General features: G+C 39.8%; 1 protein-coding gene across 1 annotated transcript in view; it reads right to left on the bottom strand.

Annotated features, from left to right (window-relative positions):
• The window catches only part of fgf12b (fibroblast growth factor 12b), a 74,517-nt gene extending 56,648 nt beyond the window's left edge, over positions 1-17,869 (bottom strand). The window contains exon 1 of the mRNA XM_077207282.1: positions 17,512-17,869. Within this exon, the coding sequence (XP_077063397.1) occupies positions 17,512-17,536 (25 nt within the window). The 5' untranslated portion in view covers positions 17,537-17,869. The remainder of the gene's footprint in view (positions 1-17,511) is intronic.
• Between the last annotated feature and the right edge of the window lie 2,483 nt (positions 17,870-20,352).

Here is a 20,352-nt window from a genome sequence, read left to right on the forward strand (position 1 = left end):
TTTCACACAGTACATTAAGTTTAAATCTCAGAATTTTTTATCCAATTTTCAGTAGAAATTACTGAACTTTCAGTCACTTTCTGGGTGTATCTTATAAAACATTAAATGTAATATTTTCGGAAAAAATATTTTGCGTACTAAAAATGCACCCTATTTTATCTATCTATCTATCTATCTATCTATCTATCTATCTATCTATCTATCTATCTATCTATCTATCTATCTATCTATCTATCTATCTAATAATAAACAAAACTGCAAAAAAATACACTATAAATAAAACAGAAAATATTAAAGGAAATTTAATTCAAAACATTATCAAATACTAAAATATGTATCAGTGAGTGATACGATAACACACCAACACACAGGGACACGTGTCTATAAGTACAATCTATCAAAAATAATGTAAGAAACCCCGGAAAAACGGGATCTGTTCTTCCCGCATGCGTAATAGAGCAGCCGGCGTCTATTCTGAGTGTCAGTCGGTGTTACTGAGAGAGAGGGCTATTTATAATAATGTTTACAGACTTAAGAGTGCTGCGCATGAGGATTATTTTAGAACACACACACACACTCACTCTCACACACACACAAGCGCACACATACACACGCTCATACAAGCACACATACACACTCACTCACTCACTCATATTAGCACACACACACACTCACTCACTCACTCACTCACTCATACAAGCACACACACACACACACTCACTCACTCACTCATACAGCACACACACACACTCATACAAGTACTCGCACAAACACACACACTCACACAAGCACACACACACACACGCACTCACACAAGCACACACACACACACACACACCCTCATAGAAGAACACACACACACAAAGCGCACGCACACACACAAGCACACACACACACACTCACTCTCACACACACACAAGCGCACACATACACACGCTCATACAAGCACACATACACACTAACTCACTCACTCACTCATACAAGCACACACACACACTCACTCACTCACTCATACAAGCACACACACACACACACACTCACTCACTCATACAAGCACACACACACACTCACTCACTCACTCACTCATACAAGCACACACACACACACTCACTCACTCACTCACTCATACAAGCACACACACACACACACTCACTCACTCACTCACTCACTCATACAAGCACACACACACACTCACTCACTCACTCACTCACTCATACAAGCACACACACACACTCACTCACTCACTCACTCACTCACTCACTCACTCATACAAGCACACACACACACACACTCACTCACTCACTCACTCACTCATACAAGCACACACACACTCACTCACTCACTCACTCACTCACTCATACAAGCACACACACACACACACACTCACTCACTCACTCACTCACTCATACAAGCACACACACACACTCACTCACTCACTCACTCACTCATACAAGCACACACACACACACACTCACTCACTCACTCATACAAGCACACACACACACTCACTCACTCACTCACTCACTCATACAAGCACACACACACACTCACTCACTCACTCACTCACTCACTCACTCATACAAGCACACACACACACTCACTCACTCACTCATACAAGCACACACACACTCACTCACTCACTCACTCACTCACTCACTCATACAAGCACACACACACACTCATACAAGTACTCGCACAAACACACACACTCACACAAGCACACACACACACGCACTCACACAAGCGCACACACACGCACACACACCCTCATAGAAGAACACACACACACAAAGCGCACGCACACACACAAGCACACACACACAAGAACACACTCACTCACACAAGCGCACGCACACACACATCTTAAGAAAAATATATTGCATAATAGATGCAGCCTACTTTAGGACCATTTTATTTTAGGGTAAAACAAAAAGCAACTACATATTGTCCAGTTTATAGGACCTTTTGAGTCACAAACAAGAAGTGTGAATTATTTAAAATCATAGCTACATTAAAAATCCACAGAACAACAGAGTTCCCACAAATGTTGTCAACTAGTCAAACATAGTTGTTTACTGCTAAAATGTTAAGGGTTTGTGAGTTCCCAGCATGCATCGATTGCCTCATGATCAGCCCATCTTAAGATTCACTTAAAGGGATAGTTTACCCAAAAATGAAAATTAGCCCATGATTTACTCTCCCTCAAGCCATCATAGGCGTATATGACTTTCTTCTTTCAGACGAATACAATCAGAGTTATATTAAAAATGTCCTGGCTCTTCCAAGCTTTATAATGGCAGTGAATGGGCACCAATTTTTTGAAGTCCATACAAGCGCATCATATCCATCATAAAAGTGCATCTGTCCATCATAAAAATGTAGGAGTAGATGTAGATTTAGATGTAGGAGTAGATGTAGATGTAGGAGTAGATGTAGATGTAGATGTAGATGTAGGAGTAGATGTAGGAGTAGATGTAGGTGTAGATGTAGGTGTAGATGTAGGAGTAGATGTAGATGTAGATGTAGATGTAGATGTAGGAGTAGATGTAGATGTAGATGTATGAGTAGATGTAGATGTAGATGTAGGAGTAGATGTAGATGTAGATGTAGGAGTAGATGTAGATGTAGATGTAGATGTAGGAGTAGATATAGGATTAGATGTAGATGTAGATGTAGATGTAGGAGTAGATGTAGATGTAGGAGTAGATATAGGAGTAGATGTAGATGTAGGAGTAGATGTAGATGTAGGAGTAGATATAGGAGTAGATGTAGATGTAGGAGTAGGAGTAGGAGTAGATATAGGAGTAGATGTAGATGTAGGAGTAGATATAGGAGTAGATGTAGGAGTAGATGTAGATGTAGGAGTAGATGTAGATGTAGGAGTAGATGTAGGAGCAGATGTAGATGTAGATGTAGATGTAGGAGTAGATGTAGGAGTAGATGTAGATGTAGGAGAAGATGTAAGAGTAGATGTAGGAGTAGATGTAGGAGCAGATGTAGATGTAGATGTAGATGTAGATGTAGATGTAGATGTAGATGTAGATGTAGGAGTAGATGTAGGAGTAGATGTAGGAGTAGAAGTAGAAGTATAAGTATAAGTAGATGTAGATGTAGGAGTAGATGTCGATGTAGGAGTAGATGTAGATGTAGATGTAGGAGTAGATGTAGATGTAGATGTAGGAGTAGATGTAGGAGTAGATGTAGGAGTAGATGTAGATGTAGGAGTAGATGTAGGAGTAGATGTAGGAGTAGATGTAGGAGTAGATGTAGATGTAGGAGTAGATGTAGATGTAGGAGTAGATGTAGGAGTAGATGTAGATGTAGGATAGATGTAGGAGTAGATGTAGATGTAGGAGAAGATGTATGAGTAGATGTAGATGTAGGAGAAGATGCAAGAGTAGATGTAGGAGTAGATGTAGATGTAGGAGTAGATGTAGGAGTAGATGTAGGAGTAGATGTAGGAGTAGATGTAGGAGTAGAAGTAGAAGTAGATGTAGATGTAGATGTAGATGTAGGAGTAGATGTAGATGTAGGAGTAGATGGAGATGGAGATGTAGGAGTAGATGTAGATGTAGGAGTAGATGTAGGAGTAGATGTAGGAGTAGATGTAGGAGTAGATGTAGATGTAGGAGTAGATGTAGGAGTAGATGTAGGAGTAGATGTAGATGTAGGAGTAGATGTAGATATAGACGTAGATATAAATATAGATGTAGATGTAGATATAGATGTAGATGTAGGAGTAGATGTAGATGTAGAAGTAGATGTAGGAGTAGATGTAGATGTAGGAGTAGATGTAGGAGTAGATGTAGATATAGATGTAGATGTAGGAGTAGATGTAGGAGTAGATGTAGATGTAAATGTAGATGTAGATGTAGATGTAGATGTAGGAGTAGATGTAGATGTAGGAGTAGATGTAGGAGTAGATGTAGGAGTAGGAGTAGATGTAGATGTAGGAGTAGATGTAGATGTAGATATAGACGTAGATATAAATATAGATGTAGATGTAGATATAGATGTAGATGTAGATGTAGGAGTAGATGTAGATGTAGGAGTAGATGTAGATGTAGAAGTAGCTGTAGGAGTAGATGTAGATGAAGGAGTAGATGTAGGAGTAGATGTAGATATAGATGTAGATGTAGGAGTAGATGTAGGAGTAGATGTAGATGTAGAGGTAGATGTAGGAGTAGATGTAGATGTAGATGTAGGAGTAGATGTAGATGTAGGAGTAGATGTAGATGTAGATGTAGATGTAGGAGTAGATGTAGATGTAGGAGTAGATGTAGATGTAGGAGTAGATGTAGATGTAGGAGTAGATGTAGATGTAGGAGTAGATGTAGATGTAGATGTAGGAGTAGATGTAGATGTAGATGTAGGAGTAGATGTAGGAGTAGATGTAGATATAGATGTAGGAGTAGATGTAGATGTAGATGTAGGAGTAGATGTAGATGTAGATGTAGGAGTAGATGTAGGAGTAGATGTAGATGTAGGAGTAGATGTAGATGTAGGAGTAGATGTAGATGTAGATGTAGGAGTAGATGTAGATGTAGGAGTAGATGTAGATGTAGATGTAGGAGTAGATGTAGATGTAGGAGTAGATGTAGGAGTAGATGTAGATGTAGGAGTAGATGTAGATGTAGATACAGATATAGATGTAGATGTAGGAGTAGCGAGAGCTTTGACATCTCTCGCGGTTCAAACACACAACACTGGGAAACCACGTTCAGCTTTACGTTGTGTGTCATGTTCAAGTGTTACTCTTGTGGCAAAAGTCGACAATTTTAGTTAATTGCCAAAAACAAAGTAGTGTTAAAAATTTAAATTCAGTCATCTTTCTCACTCACTAGTATTTTCTGTTCTCCACACTATGGAAGTCACTGGGGTCTGGGTTACCCATATTCTTCAAAATATCTTATTTCTGTGTTCACCAGAACAAAGAAACTCACATTTGGAACAACTTGTCATACACGTTTCATACACTCATCACACACCCTTTAGGATAAAAATCAAGTATTGAGTCAAGTTTTCTCAATAATGAATTTTTTACATTGTGCAGTTCTCTATCAATTGATCTCAGACGGCTAGTGTGCTAACGGATGGCTTTCTCCAGTGTTATTACACACACACACACACGCAGGATCGTTCTGCTGTAACACAACACTACAGGACTGTTTTATAGCAACACCGTGTCATGACCAACTCTGACTGTCCACTGAAACTGAAATAGCTGCGTTTATAAGCACCCTAATAATCTGTTTAAGATCAACCAAAGGTTCAATCTGAAACTGCTTTATGTAAATAGAGCTCGAAGTTTACATATATTTTACATCTTACCAATATGCGTAGGATTATTTATGTCACATGTCTTATGAATGAGTCAGGGTGTGGAGAGGAAAACTCTTCTGATATATCAACTTTCTTTTTAAAAAGAACAATTAGTAACAACAACTTTAACAACTTTTAAACAACGTTACAACTTTTTTGCAATAAACGAGAGTTTTTGCGAAATTGACGTGTTTCCATTGTGCGTGGCCTACCTATTTTCAATACGCAATTTCGATTTGTTTTCAACATTTTTTATTTGTGTATTTATTTAATTTGTATTATTTCTTCCCCAAGCTCATAAAATAAATTTGGGTCGCACATAAATTGACAGGGTCGGTCGGAAAACGGAACCAAACAATTTTTTTTTTTAATGCCTTATGACAATTATGCTTTGCTTCAGTGGCTTTCTGCTGTAGGATTACAAATTCTATTTAAATTTTTAATTGAGCTTCCAATACTATAGTATTTTAACTGAGAAAGTTGCACACTGTTTTTTTTCCATTTTTAGGCATAGATGATGACTCAAGAACAGCTGGGCTTTGTTTCTCTTTGATAATGCAGGTCTGAGGAATCTCCGGGAACAGGCTTTTATTGACCTACTTTGTTATCAGAGGCTCTGAGTTACACTTTCATGCTGATCTCTATCTCTATGTAAAAATCCCTCCCCCTTGAAAGGTATAAAACACTGTGTTTAGCTATTGCGTTAGACTTGACTTGGGTAAGATTTTGGACGAAGCAGACTACAGCAAATAAAAAATCCTGCTTAAAAGATACCCGCAAGTCTCCTGGTTTTCGCTTCTGAGTTTTTCTAAGGTTTACAACACTGCGCTTCAGTTTTGTTTGTAATACATGTGATTAGGGTGAGCACCCGTCCCGCTTTGCATTGCACAGCACAGCATATTCACCCTTGTCCCCCTGAATGCAGTAACAGCGCTTGCTCATTTAGCCCAGCTTCCAGGAATGAAATATGGACTTGTTTTGTGTTTGAGAAAGGTTCAACGTGTTAAAACATATAGGGGTCATTGAAGCCAATAGTTTAAGGGACCATTTCTTTGTTCAAGGCACACTATGCAGGAATTCTGTTTTTGTCAAACAGCGCCCCCTAGAGTCGCTGTGGAATACTTGCACTGTCGTAAATAATAATAACTATATGTCAAGTGTTAGACTACTTTATAATAATAAAGTTGCCTACCGCGTTTGCTGGCTTATAACGTTTTTACATGATTGCTGCTAAATCACAAGTAAGTAGCCTATAGTCTAGGACTACTGTATCATTTCATTTGTGTTTTTTGATTGTAATGTAAACATTACAAAATGCCAGATGACATCAATAAAGTTAAATGTACGTCGCATTATTTCATAAAATTCGCCGTTGTGATGTCATTAGACATGATTATTGCAATTTATCATAATAGTTTGCAAATTGTGCTCGTTTACACTTTTTACAACCTCTAGGCTTATTTGTGTCCTGATAATTATGTGAGATATATTGACAACTGTTCTCATGATAATCTCATGATAAATTATTGGACTGGTCTAATTATCAACAATGGATGAATGAACAGCATCGTAAAAAATGACATACTACAAGCAAGCGCAACAACATACAATATAGAATGCAAACAAGTTTACAAATAAGATATTTACTTACTAGTCCATCAACAAGATCGCCAGGTCAGCATTGCTGTTGCATCCAGTGCTGCTTTTCAGCTCGCGCCAACGAGTAAATGCCCGACCGAGTGGGACTCTTGTCCGGTTCCTCACGCGGTCAGATTCTCTTTTCCTAGTCTCTTCCGACCGCGTTTTCTTTACTTTTTCCATCTTCGACTCGAGTATCACGTCTGAAATGCGCACACGTGTCTTGTTGCTTCATATGTTGTTGTTGTTGTGTGTGACGTAGTTGCCGTAAAGCATTTTGTGATTCTCGCGAGATTTGTCGGGGGCGCTCCTCTCAAACTTACATTGCTGGTTTTTCCAGCGGCGTCCCCCCCCAAGCTTTACCACCAGGATGATTCGCCCTAGTATGAGTTTGTTTACCACCGAAATTACTTTGAAGCTGTTATATTAAGGTACAATTCTTGCATAGTGTGCCTTTAAAGCCTTACTTTCCAGTTAGACTAAAGTTTTTAGCTATCCTTGAGGGAAAGAACGCATTATCTTGATGTTTTGAGAGGACTCTCCTGTTTATAGTGAGAGCCTGGCCAAATCCAACCATGGAGAAGCTGTGTGTCGTGTGTGTGTGTGTTAGTCTTCTTGGTTACAGGTTAAGGAACCACTGGCATTATTGGAGATTGACTGAGTTGTTGTTCTGGACATGCTGGCGCCCAGCAACCCAAATCTGCGACCTGGAAGGACACGACGTCCCTAACTTCAGCTGCATAATCCATGGAGATATGCTTCAGTCTATCTGTATATGTGTGGAAAATTACTGTGTTTATCTATTTCTTAGCCAATGAGAATCATTCATCCTGTAAGCAATGACGTATCTTAGACCGTGGGAATGGTTTAACTGCTGTGATCTTCGTAACTGTAAGCGGGGCGGCCTACGAACTCCCGTGTGAGTCTTGAAGCTGACTTCTGCTGATGAAACTGCAAACCATCTTCAGTAAAACTTTTCTTTAATTTATTATAACTCTGACTCCGGGTCTTCATTCTTCATAACTGGTTATCTGGTTCTGGGTCTTTGACTGTATATGCCCTTACATGCCTTTTTATGAAAACATTTTATTTATTATTTTTGCGGCGTAGTTTCTCATCTATATTTAACAGCGCTTCGTCAGAGGTACAAATACAACAGCCGTTTTTAAAATCCTATCCAGTGTTTGAAGAAAGGAGTAAACACGGTCACTAGTGGGCTGTGACAGCTGTCAATCAAAATGTGGAGCGGTGATTCGTTCCATGTGTTTCTGTCAGAAAACAAAAGGGTAATTCCGTCAATTTAAATTTAACAGAATTTATCAACTGTGGTTGTTTTTAATTCACATCCTTTCTATAAATAGGAAAGTTTTTGGTTTAATATATTGATATATAAGACTGTCAATGATCAAATTTCATGTTGTTTTATATTTTATTTGTTCATTATTTACTTATTTTGTTGGATTTTAGTTGGACTTGGTCAGAACTTGTTTCAAAAATGCATGATGCCTGCTGCCTTTGGGCTCAGTGATGTTGAATTTAAATGTCATGTAAAATAAAGACATGTTATGTTACATTATAAATAAAGATATATGTTACATTGTGATGTAATGGTGTTTTCTGGAAGGGAGTAGATTAATTTTAATCACCTGAAAGGCAGAATGCAAATGTTTTTATTAAGTTAGATAAACATTATATAACAGTTTCAGGTTATCTTTTAGTGTTGGTAACATGTCCCACATTTGGTTTGTTTGATGGTGGTCACCCTACATGTAATGCAAATTAATATGTGAATTAGATTGCAAGATTTGCAACATTAAGGCTTAAACAGAACATTCAGAATATAAAATCGGATAGGATTCATTCCAACTGAGGAAAATAAGAGCATGTGACTCACAGCCAATTAGAACATTTAGTCATGTGACTATTTCCCGGTTAATGATTGGACATTGTGGGCGATCTTCCCAAAATTTCATATAACGGTTTTATAACAAACAATCACAATCTTCCCAATTTTGAGATGTACTATGGAGAATATCCAGACTAAAAACAAGCCTATTAACTGATCTATTTGCACAATTTAAAACAGTAATGCATTAAACAATCAGTTGTCAAAATAGTAATTAAACCCGGAGTTAAGCGTTAAAACACTGCATAGTCTTCACTGTATGAATTACATATACACTGATTCTTATTAAAGCTACTAAAGTTATTCAGTCGAGAGCAGTGAGTGATTTTATCTTTAACATTAATGATTTGCATTGAATGCACGGATCTAATGTAATGATACGCATCCGATTTTGTTCGCAACGGTTTATTCATTTAAGGCTTAACTGACTGTCTAATGTAAATACTTGCCAATACGGATGTTTTGACATATTAGTGTGTATATTTGAGTGTTTTGCTCGTCCGTGTTTCGCGAAAGCGCGTGGAAATCAGTCTCTCTCGCAGTTTAATGCGCTTTTAATAACTCTTTTTAAAATAAAGCAATCCCGCAGTCGACTGTATTTTACGACAGTCACGTTACATGAAATGAACGTGAAGTTCAGGCTTTTAATGAGAGGGAGAAAGCACACCGCTTTAAAGGAAAGAAACGGCATGTGACTCAATGACCATTTTATCTCGATTATCACGTTTTCATAATCGCTGGAAGCTAAAATCGAAACCGAAACTAAATTGTGATTCATCGCACAGCCCTGCTGCTGTTTAAATGTTTTTCAAATGAAAGACACATGATATAATTTGGCCAGTCAGCACAGCCATCTAATAGGCAGTCATTGCTGTATTTTAACATTATTACGAGGACATAAAAGATCATGATCTCTGCGATTCGCAGGATGTCCTCAAGATCTCAAATACAGGTATACACACACACACACACATGATACAATAAAACTTCCCTTTTGTGAGAGCTGTGTGTGTGTGTGTAAATGCATATATGTCCTCATGTTGAATTGGTGCTGTTTGTTTAAGTGTTATTGATGAGAAATGTCACTGTGTTCGTGAACTCTGTGACACGGGGAGGTCGTGTGAACAAATCTTGTTTACGGTGTGTCACCATGTGAGAGCTGGTATTTGTGTGTGTGTGTGTGTGTGTGTGTGTGAGAGAGGGACAGATCAGAAATGAGGCCTAAATCAAACACACTTCCACCTAACCAAGGTTATGAGGCCACAACACCACAACACGCACACACACACACACAAATCAATGATTTCATCACTGACATTTAATCACACAGAAGTGTGAAGAGAGATTTGATAGATCTCTCTCTCTCTCTCTCTCTCTCTCTCTCTCTCTCTCTCTCTCTCTCTCTCTCTCTCTCTCTCTCTCTCTCTCTCTCTCTCTCTCTCTCTCTCTCTCTCTCTCTCTCTCTCTCTCTCTCTAAAAAGAGCCATCCATCTCTTATATACACTAGTGTTAAAAAGTCTGTTACAAAATGTGATGAAAGTGTTACAAAAGATTCTATTTCGATTAAATGCTATTCTTTTGAACATTCTATTCATCAAAGAATCCTGGGGGGGGAAAAGTGTCACAGTTTCCACAGAAATATGAATATTGATAAAAATCATAAATGTTTCTTGAGCATCAAATCATCATATTATTCTGATTTCTGAAGGATCATGTGACACTGAAGACTGGAGTAATGATGCTGAAAATTCAGCTTTGATCACAGGAATAAATCACACTTTACTATATATTCACATAGAAAACACATTTTAAATTCAATATTACTGTTCTTACTGTAGTTTTGATCAGATAAACATCCTTATGTAGGGTATACATATAAAACAGGATTGCTAGTGGTGAACACACACACTGCACATTTAAAAATCCCCAAGAGAGAGAAAACAAAGTGCTCTCAGGTGACCCACCATTTCCCAGCATTCACCGGTACTAGAATGAATCATTAGCAGCCTGTGTGATCCTGTATGGATCTAAAACCTGTGTTTAGCCACGACTGTCAAACTCTGATCCACGTCTGAACATATTTCGATTAAGAACCACCGACTAAGACAGAATGACTCATCTGACTAACATGTACATTTAACAAGCAGAGTTTAAAGTTACCATATTTGCTACTAAGTGCATCAAAATGTTTTTATGATGGTCATTTCAGCAGAATGCGAACTCTTCCTGTCTAAGCTGGTGTTTTTTTGGCTGAAATAAACTGCAATATGGACCAGACTTTATTTATCGAGTCTCAGACAACATTCCTCCTCCGACTCTAACTGACACCAAGCCGATCTGAAGAGAGACGGTATATGTGTGTAAGTGAGACAGTGTTTAACTTTGTTGTCTCGCCGTCGGACAGTCAAAGCCAAAATCAATTGTGAACATCAACCGCCTGACTATCAGTTTACACACACACACACGTTTACTTAGCTATCCAAATGGGGACATTCCATAGACGTAATATTTTTTATACTGTACAAACTGTATTCTGTCTTCTTACACTAACCCCTAAACCTGCTCATCACACACACACACACACACACACACACACACACACACACACACACACACACACACACACAATCTCTAAACCCACCCATCACAAACACACACACACACACACATTATCCCTAAACCTACCCGTCACACACACACACACACACACACACACACACACACACACACACACACACACACACACTACCCCTAAACCTCCCCATCACTCACACACACACACACACACACAAACACACTGTCCCTAAACCTATCCATCACACACACACACACACAAACACACTACCCCTAAACCTACCCATCACACACACACTATCCCTAAACCTGCCATTCACTCACACACTATCCCTAAACCTACCCATCACACACACACTATCCCTAAACCTGCCATTCACACACACACTATCCCTAAACCTACCCATCACACACACACTATCCCTAAACCTGCCATTCACTCACACACTATCCCTAAACCTACCCATCACACACACACACATCCTAAACCTACCCATCACACACACACTATCCCTAAACCTACCCATCACACACACACTATCCCTAAACCTACCCATCACACACACACTATCCCTAAACCTGCCCATCACACACACACTATCCATAAACCTGCCCATCACACACTCACTATCCCTAAACCTGCCCATCACACACACACTATCCCTAAACCTACCCATCACACACACACACTATCCCTAAACCTACCCATCACACACACACTATCCCTAAACCTGCCATTCACTCACACACTATCCCTAAACCTGCCCATCACACACACACTATCCCTAAACCTGCCCATCACACACACACTATCCCTAAACCTGCCCATCACACACACACTATCTCTAAACCTGCCCATCACACACACACTATCCCTAAACCTGCCCATCACACACACACTATCCCTAAACCTGCCCATCACACACACACTATCCCTAAACCTGCCCATCACACACACACTATCTCTAAACCTGCCCATCACACACACACTATCCCTAAACCTACCCATCACTCACACACTATCCCTAAACCTACCCATCACACACACACACTATCCCTAAACCTACCCATCACACACACACTATCCCTAAACCTGCCCATCACACACACACACTATCCCTAACCCTGCCCATCACACACACACTATACCTAAACCTGCCCATCACACACACACTATCCCTAAACCTGCCCATCACACACACACTATCCCTAAACATGCCCATCACACACACACTATCCCTAAACCTGCCATTCACTCACACACTATCCCTAAACCTACCCATCACACACACACTATCCCTAAACCTGCCATTCACTCACACACTATCCCTAAACCTACCCATCACACACACACTATCCCTAAACCTACCCATCACACACACACTATCCCTAAACCTGCCATTCACTCACACACTATCCCTAAACCTACCCATCACACACACACTATCCCTAAACCTGCCCATCACACACACACTATCCCTAAACCTGCCCATCACACACACACTATCCCTAAACCTGCCCATCACACACACACTATCCCTAAACCTACCCAACACACACACACACTATCCCTAAACCTGCCCATCACACACACACTATCCCTAAACCTGCCCATCACACACACACTATCCCTAAACCTGCCCATCACACACTCACTATCCCTAAACCTGCCCATCACACACACACTATCCCTAAACCTACCCATCACACACACACTATCCCTAAACCTGCCCATCACACACACACTATCCCTAAACCTGCCCATCACACACACACTATCCCTAAACCTGCCCATCACACACACACTATCCCTAAACCTGCCCATCACACACACACTATCCCTAAACCTACCCATCACACACACACTATCCCTAAACCTGCCCATCACTCACACACACACGGTAACCCTACCCTAAACCTACCGATCACACACACACACACACACACACACACACACACACACACACACATACTAACCCTACCCCTGAACCTACCCATCACACACACACACACACACACACAAACACACTAACCCTACTCCTGAACCTACCCATCACACACACACACACACACACAATCCTACCCTAAACCTACCCATCACACACACACTTACACACACACACACAGACACACTCACTCTCTCACACACACACACACTAACCCGAGCCCTAAACCTACCCATCACACAGACATACACACACACACACGCACTAACCATACCCCTAAACCTGCCCATCACACACTCACTATCCCTAAACCTACCCATCACACACACACTATCCCTAAACCTGCCCATCACACACACACACTATCCCTAAACCTGCCCATCACACACACACACACTATCCCTAAACCTGCCCATCACACACACACTATCCCTAAACCTGCCCATCACTCACACACACACAGTAACCCTACCCTAAACCTACCGATCACACACACACACACACACACACACACACACACATACTAACCCTACCCCTGAACCTACCCATCACACACACACACACACACACACACACAATCCTACCCTAAACCTACCCATCACACACACACTTACACACACACACACAGACACACTCACTCTCTCACACACACACACACACTAACCCGAGCCCTAAACCTACCCATCACACAGACATACACACACACACACGCACTAACCATACCCCTAAACCTGCCCATCCCACACTCACTATCCCTAAACCTACCCATCACACACACACTATCCCTAAACCTGCCCATCACACACACACACACTATCCCTAAACCTGCCCATCACACACACACTATCCCTAAACCTGCCCATCACACACACACACACACAGTAACCCTACCCTAAACCTACCGATCACACACACACACACACACACATACTAACCCTACCCCTGAACCTACCCATCACACACACACACACACACACACACACACACACACACAAACACACTAACCCTACTCCTGAACCTACCCATCACACACACACACACACACACAATCCTACCCTAAACCTACCCATCACACACACACTTACACACACACACACAGACACACTCACTCTCTCACACACACACTAACCCGAGCCCTAAACCTGCCCATCACACACACACTATCCCTAAACCTGCCCATCACTCACACACTATCCCTAAACCTGCCCATCACACACACACTATCCCTAAACCTGCCCATCACACACACACTATCCCTAAACCTGCCCATCACACACACACTATCCCTAAACCTGCCCATCACACACACACTATCCCTATACCTGCCCATCACACACACACTATCCCTAAACCTGCCCATCACTCACACACACACACAGTAACCCTACCCTAAACCTACCGATCACACACACACACACACACACACTAACCCTACCCCTGAACCTACCCATCACACACACACACACACACACACAAACACACTAACCCTACTCCTGAACCTACCCATCACACACACACACACACACACACAATCCTACCCTAAACCTACCCATCACACACACACTTACACACACACACACAGACACACTCACTCTCTCACACACACACACACTAACCCGAGCCCTAAACCTACCCATCACACAGACATACACACACACACACGCACTAACCATACCCCTAAACCTACCCATCACACACACTCACGCACTAACCTTACCCCTAAGCCTACACACACACACACACACACACACAGTACAATGTTCTGTATATATGTTTGTGTAAACTTACATTTCTTTGAATGTCATTGCATTAGATATTGCATTAGTCAAAATATCAAATGCCATTTACTGTAAAGATAAACAAGCACATTTTACAAGCAAAACATTCGACAACCAGATAATTGTTTGATTGAAATGCTAAAACAATAGATGAGCATGAAGGCAGGCGGTATTGTGTTCGTTTGTGGTTAACAGTGCATTTCATAATAAATGTGACGAACTACACCTGTGTGAACTTAAGTTTTGAATATTGGTCAACACGATTGCTAATTGAGTTAAGTACGCCAACAAAGAAGTGTGTCCGAATACATAGAATTAAAAAAACAGTGGGCGAATTCCTGTACTTCTATTACTTTTATAGCATAAATAGTGCGAGTAAAAACACTTTAAAGTCTTTTTAGTATGAATATTGTATCTCTATAAGCTAGCGTGCTCCAAAACAATGACAAAATTTGTATTTGGAAGATATAAGCATTCAAAACTTACAGTCTCTCACTTCCGACAACACGGATCAATGATTTTGATGACATCACTCTGCACTTCAGATTCTCATCAGATTTTCTGTCCAATCAAATGCACGGAAAACGTTTGGGGTTTGTCCATATTTGACCCAAATTTGGGTTGAAACAACCCAGCATTTTTCAGAGTGTAGCGCAAAAATCGTTTGTTATTCCTCTAGTTATTAATGATTCAGAAGTCTGACACATTCACAGAAAAGGTTCTTTATAGTGGAAAAAGGGTTTTCGGAATTATTACAATGTTCTTCACACCAAGATTCTAAAATTACACATTCTAAAAACTAAAAAACTTTTGGAACCTTTATTTTTAAGAGTTTCCATGGATATCAAATGTTCTTCATGAAACCAGATGCCAATAAAGAACCTTTTGAATGGCTTACTTCCATGTTAAAAATAATCTGGACAGAATCCAGCAACTCATGAAATGAGCTTGAAAGCATCTTTGTTCACACACACTCACCGACACACCAATGAACGGATTTGCAAAACTCAGTGGGAAGAAATGAGTTCTGAGAAAAGATCCTACAGAATTTGTTTGCATGCTTGATATTTTGCACGTAATCAAACATTTTTGATCACTCTTAAAAATAAACGTTTGTTTTCAAAGCGATGCCATAAGAATCATTTTTGTTCCCTTTCAGTAAACAGCTTTTAGAATAACCTTTTTTCAGTATAAAGAACCTTTTGTGCAATGGATGTTAAAGGTTCTTCACGGAACCATCGATTCCAATAAAGAACCTTCGTTTTTAAGTGTGTGTATTGGTTTCAGGGCCGCTGTATTTACCTCACACACCAAAAGCTACATATATCGCATTTAAACGGACACTGGTGACCCAATTGCATTCATTAGACCTAAATATGGGCCATAAAACACAGCAACACACACACACACACACACACACACACACACACACACAGGTGCAATAAATACGGAGTTATTTAATGCTACGGCACATCTTGACCCTCACGCTGAGCTGAAAATCCTACTTTTGTTCTTGGACAAAAATGACTGGCCTATAAAAACCTGCTCTTGTTAATGGATTCAATCTTTTATCAACTTGTTTACTTTCAATTAGCACAGGTTTCGGAGCGGATTGGTCGTATAGGCCTCATGATCTGAGCTTATGCACTTCAGTTTCACCTCTAAAAGTGCACAAGGCGTTGGCGCATTCGAACGGTTCCGTAAACGTCGAAGGTTCTTTATAGAACCATCGATTCCATTATAGAAGCCTTTTTATTTTGAAGGGAGTTTTCCTTCTGAGCGTTTGGGTGCAGTAAAGTGAGAGCGCGATGCTACACGTCCTGAATGTTGATGACTGCAATGCAAGAGCATCATCAAAACACACTTATACCATACACAATATCACTGACAGTTAAGAAACTGATGTTTACAATCACAGCTTCTGCTGATACACACCCAAACGCTTACAAAAACACACAGCGTATGATGATGCAGACAGGTGTTTCATCATTTAAAGGAACTCAATGCATCACACACACACACACACATATATGTAGAGGACTGTGATGAATGTGATGCGAGGAGGAAGACCACCCGAACCCCATGCAAGAGGCATTTCTGCTGCATCAGGATGTTTGGCCCTGAAAGCATTTGCAGATACATCACACACACACACACACGCACACACACACGCTTGGCATCTGATAAGCATCACACATGAACACACACACACCCCACCCAGACCCCGTCAGGACAGCAGACCTGAGTACCGCAGTCTACACACACACACACACACACACACACACACACACACACTTACAGACATGCACAGACACACACACACACACACATGACGTCAGTCGCTCACCGGCGCTCTTGTCTTTGCTCTCCATCTCCCGTTGCGCTGCTGTCGGTCACGGAGGATGAAGATGCTGAAGAAGAAGATGCTGAAGATGAGGAAGACTGCGTCGGTCCTGGCTCGCGCTACAGCGGCGCACGGGGGCGCGACTCTCACGTGAGAGCAGCTGTCAATCACTTCACGCGCGGTCCGGTGCTGAGTGAGGCGACGGCGGAATCACGGGTGTGGCGGACGGTGTTTGTTGATGCTGGAGCGTGAGCGTGAGCGTGCGTGTGACCGGTGCTCGTTCCGCGCGCCGTTAACGGGAGCTGCCGCAAGCTCCGCCGCTATCAGACACACGGGCGTGACGTCACAGCAGGTGTCATGTGACACCTCATATTAACGGAGCCTTGCCCTGCTTTCAACTGTGCTTTAAAAATGTGTCATTTTGTTTTTTTCCTCTTGTGATAAATTACAAGGAATATTACGTAATTAATCTGCTTTTTCTTTTAGGTCAATTTTTTATTCATAAATGCAAATTTGAAAAATTGAAACAAGCCTTTGTTTTTACTTTTAAGATCAAAAATTGATCAATAGCCTACCTAAACCCAATATTGGGTTTGGAAAAATAAGAAAGCTGCAAAGTGTGTTTCAATCTGTAAATATTTTTTCAAAACATTCACAAGTTTGTAACTTTTCTTTATATATTTGTCTTTTTGTTTTTGATTTGTTTACTCAATGTACCCCCCTGACTGTAGTTATAATACTTTAAAATCAATGAAATAAAATAAAATAAACGGAGCCTGATGTTATCCTCTGGTCAATCATCCTTACACTGACGGTGTCAGATATGATCATATCAAATAATATAGAACAATGATATCTCATTTCCAATCGATTTACTGAATCATTTTTGACATTTGACATTTTGTCATTTTTGAAGCTATTATGAGTGTAGTGTGTTTTTAATTCGACTAAGAATCGGTTATTAAGAGACACATTTAAAATTCCTATTATATTTGGTGTAGAAACAAACTGAAACAAAACGTAAATTTAACAAGTAAACAAAGAACCGGCAAGTATAGGCTAAAACAGTGAATTAAACATGAGATTTTGAAGCAGAAAGACTGGAATAGTATTTTTTGTTTAAAAAAAACTCCAACAACTTGTTTTATTTACAACTACGAAAATAAATAGCACCAATATAACAAAAAAGCCATAAAACAGCCTATAAAAATATTTTTTTACAGTTTTTTTTACATTGTCAATCAGTTTATTAAATAATTGTCGACATTGGTGTTTTTTCTGTTATGTTTTTCAAATTCAAATTATAATAAAAATAATTAGGCTATAATATCTTTATTTGTATAGCACCAATACAGCATAATTGTAAAGTAAATAAAACCTATAAAATAAGTAAATTATATATATATATATATATTATTTTTATTTTTTTATTAAGGGTGTATTATGGTTTTTAATTTCCATGAGAATTAATAATAAAAAGCTAAATCCACTAAAAGGTCCGTTGGGAACCCAATATGGTTCTTCTGTCGCTTCTGAGGAAGAACAAGAGATGACCATAAAATCATGAAAAATATCAGTTGAAATGTATCAAATTAAAATACAAAATACTGTGCGGAAATAAAATACATGTGAAATGGGCCATCGAGTGATGTACTGTATATATAGGCTGAAATCTGGATCTATTCTGAATGCAAAGAACATTTTGGTCTGCTTATAAACTTTTGTTTCATTTCACCTCTACCACCAACTTATCAAACAGACTGGGTTTAAGGTCATCTGTGCTCCATTTCTAGACTTATTTCTGTCTCGGTTAAACTACAGCCTATACTTGTGGTGAATACCACAACATAAATCACATGTGAAACTGCGGGAACTTTTCCTGCTATAGCAAGGGATGGGCAATATGACCAAAATGTTATATCACGATATACGAGTAATTTTCACAGTAACAAAATATATCATGACAATGTCTTTTCCCACGGAAATAAGCTTGTTACGATACCAAAATTTTAGGTACCAGTGAAATTACACTATTTTCAAAACCACAGCAAAAACTAATACTAGGTTAGCTAGCAAGCAATTATTAAAGACAAGTAAATAAGAACAAACGAAGATAAAGATACAAAAAGAGTGTCAAGTAAGAAATAAAACAGAAATAAGAAAATAAAACACTGCAAAGACTTCACTATAATAATTAATTAATTTATTCAATCAAGAGCAGTGATTTTGATGTATTTTTGTGTGTATGTGACGTGCACAGAAAGCGGCCTGTCAGTGTGTGAATACTGAATGAGTTTTTCTTTTGCGGGATATTGTACTTTTAATAACTCTTTTTAACATCAAACACGTCCCACAGTTTATTACTCATTCGTCCATGTTTCTTTATCGCTATCGTGTCAATAACTCCTGTGCCCTCTAAAAGCTGCATTATTGACACTATAAAGTGATAAAGAATGGACGAATAGATATATTTGCAAACTGTGATATATAAACAATATAGAAAAAGATAACTTGATTCACACTTTATATTATCGCCATGATATATCATATCACCCAGTCCTAGCAAACATTTTTTTTCCTTTTATCATGCCTTAAAATATCTTGAATGTAACTCGACACCCTTGCCTCATTTAGTATGCGTGGTTCTATGAATATGCAAATGAGCCCCGCCTCCACTCACTCACTCAGCTCAGAGATCCACTGGTTGACGATCACTCGTTGATCTGATTGGTTACAAGGTAGTTTGTGAGGTCAGAAACACCAGCGATTTCAAAGCGTGTTTGGTTCACTGCGGTTTTAAGGAGAAAATACTTACCAATTGTTTGACTTATTTACTGATTTATT

The sequence above is a fragment of the Siphateles boraxobius genome, unplaced genomic scaffold, assembly GCF_051911475.1.
Source record: "Siphateles boraxobius isolate OS27281-9 unplaced genomic scaffold, OSU_SipBor_1 6, whole genome shotgun sequence".
Taxonomy (NCBI): Eukaryota; Metazoa; Chordata; class Actinopteri; order Cypriniformes; family Leuciscidae; genus Siphateles; species Siphateles boraxobius.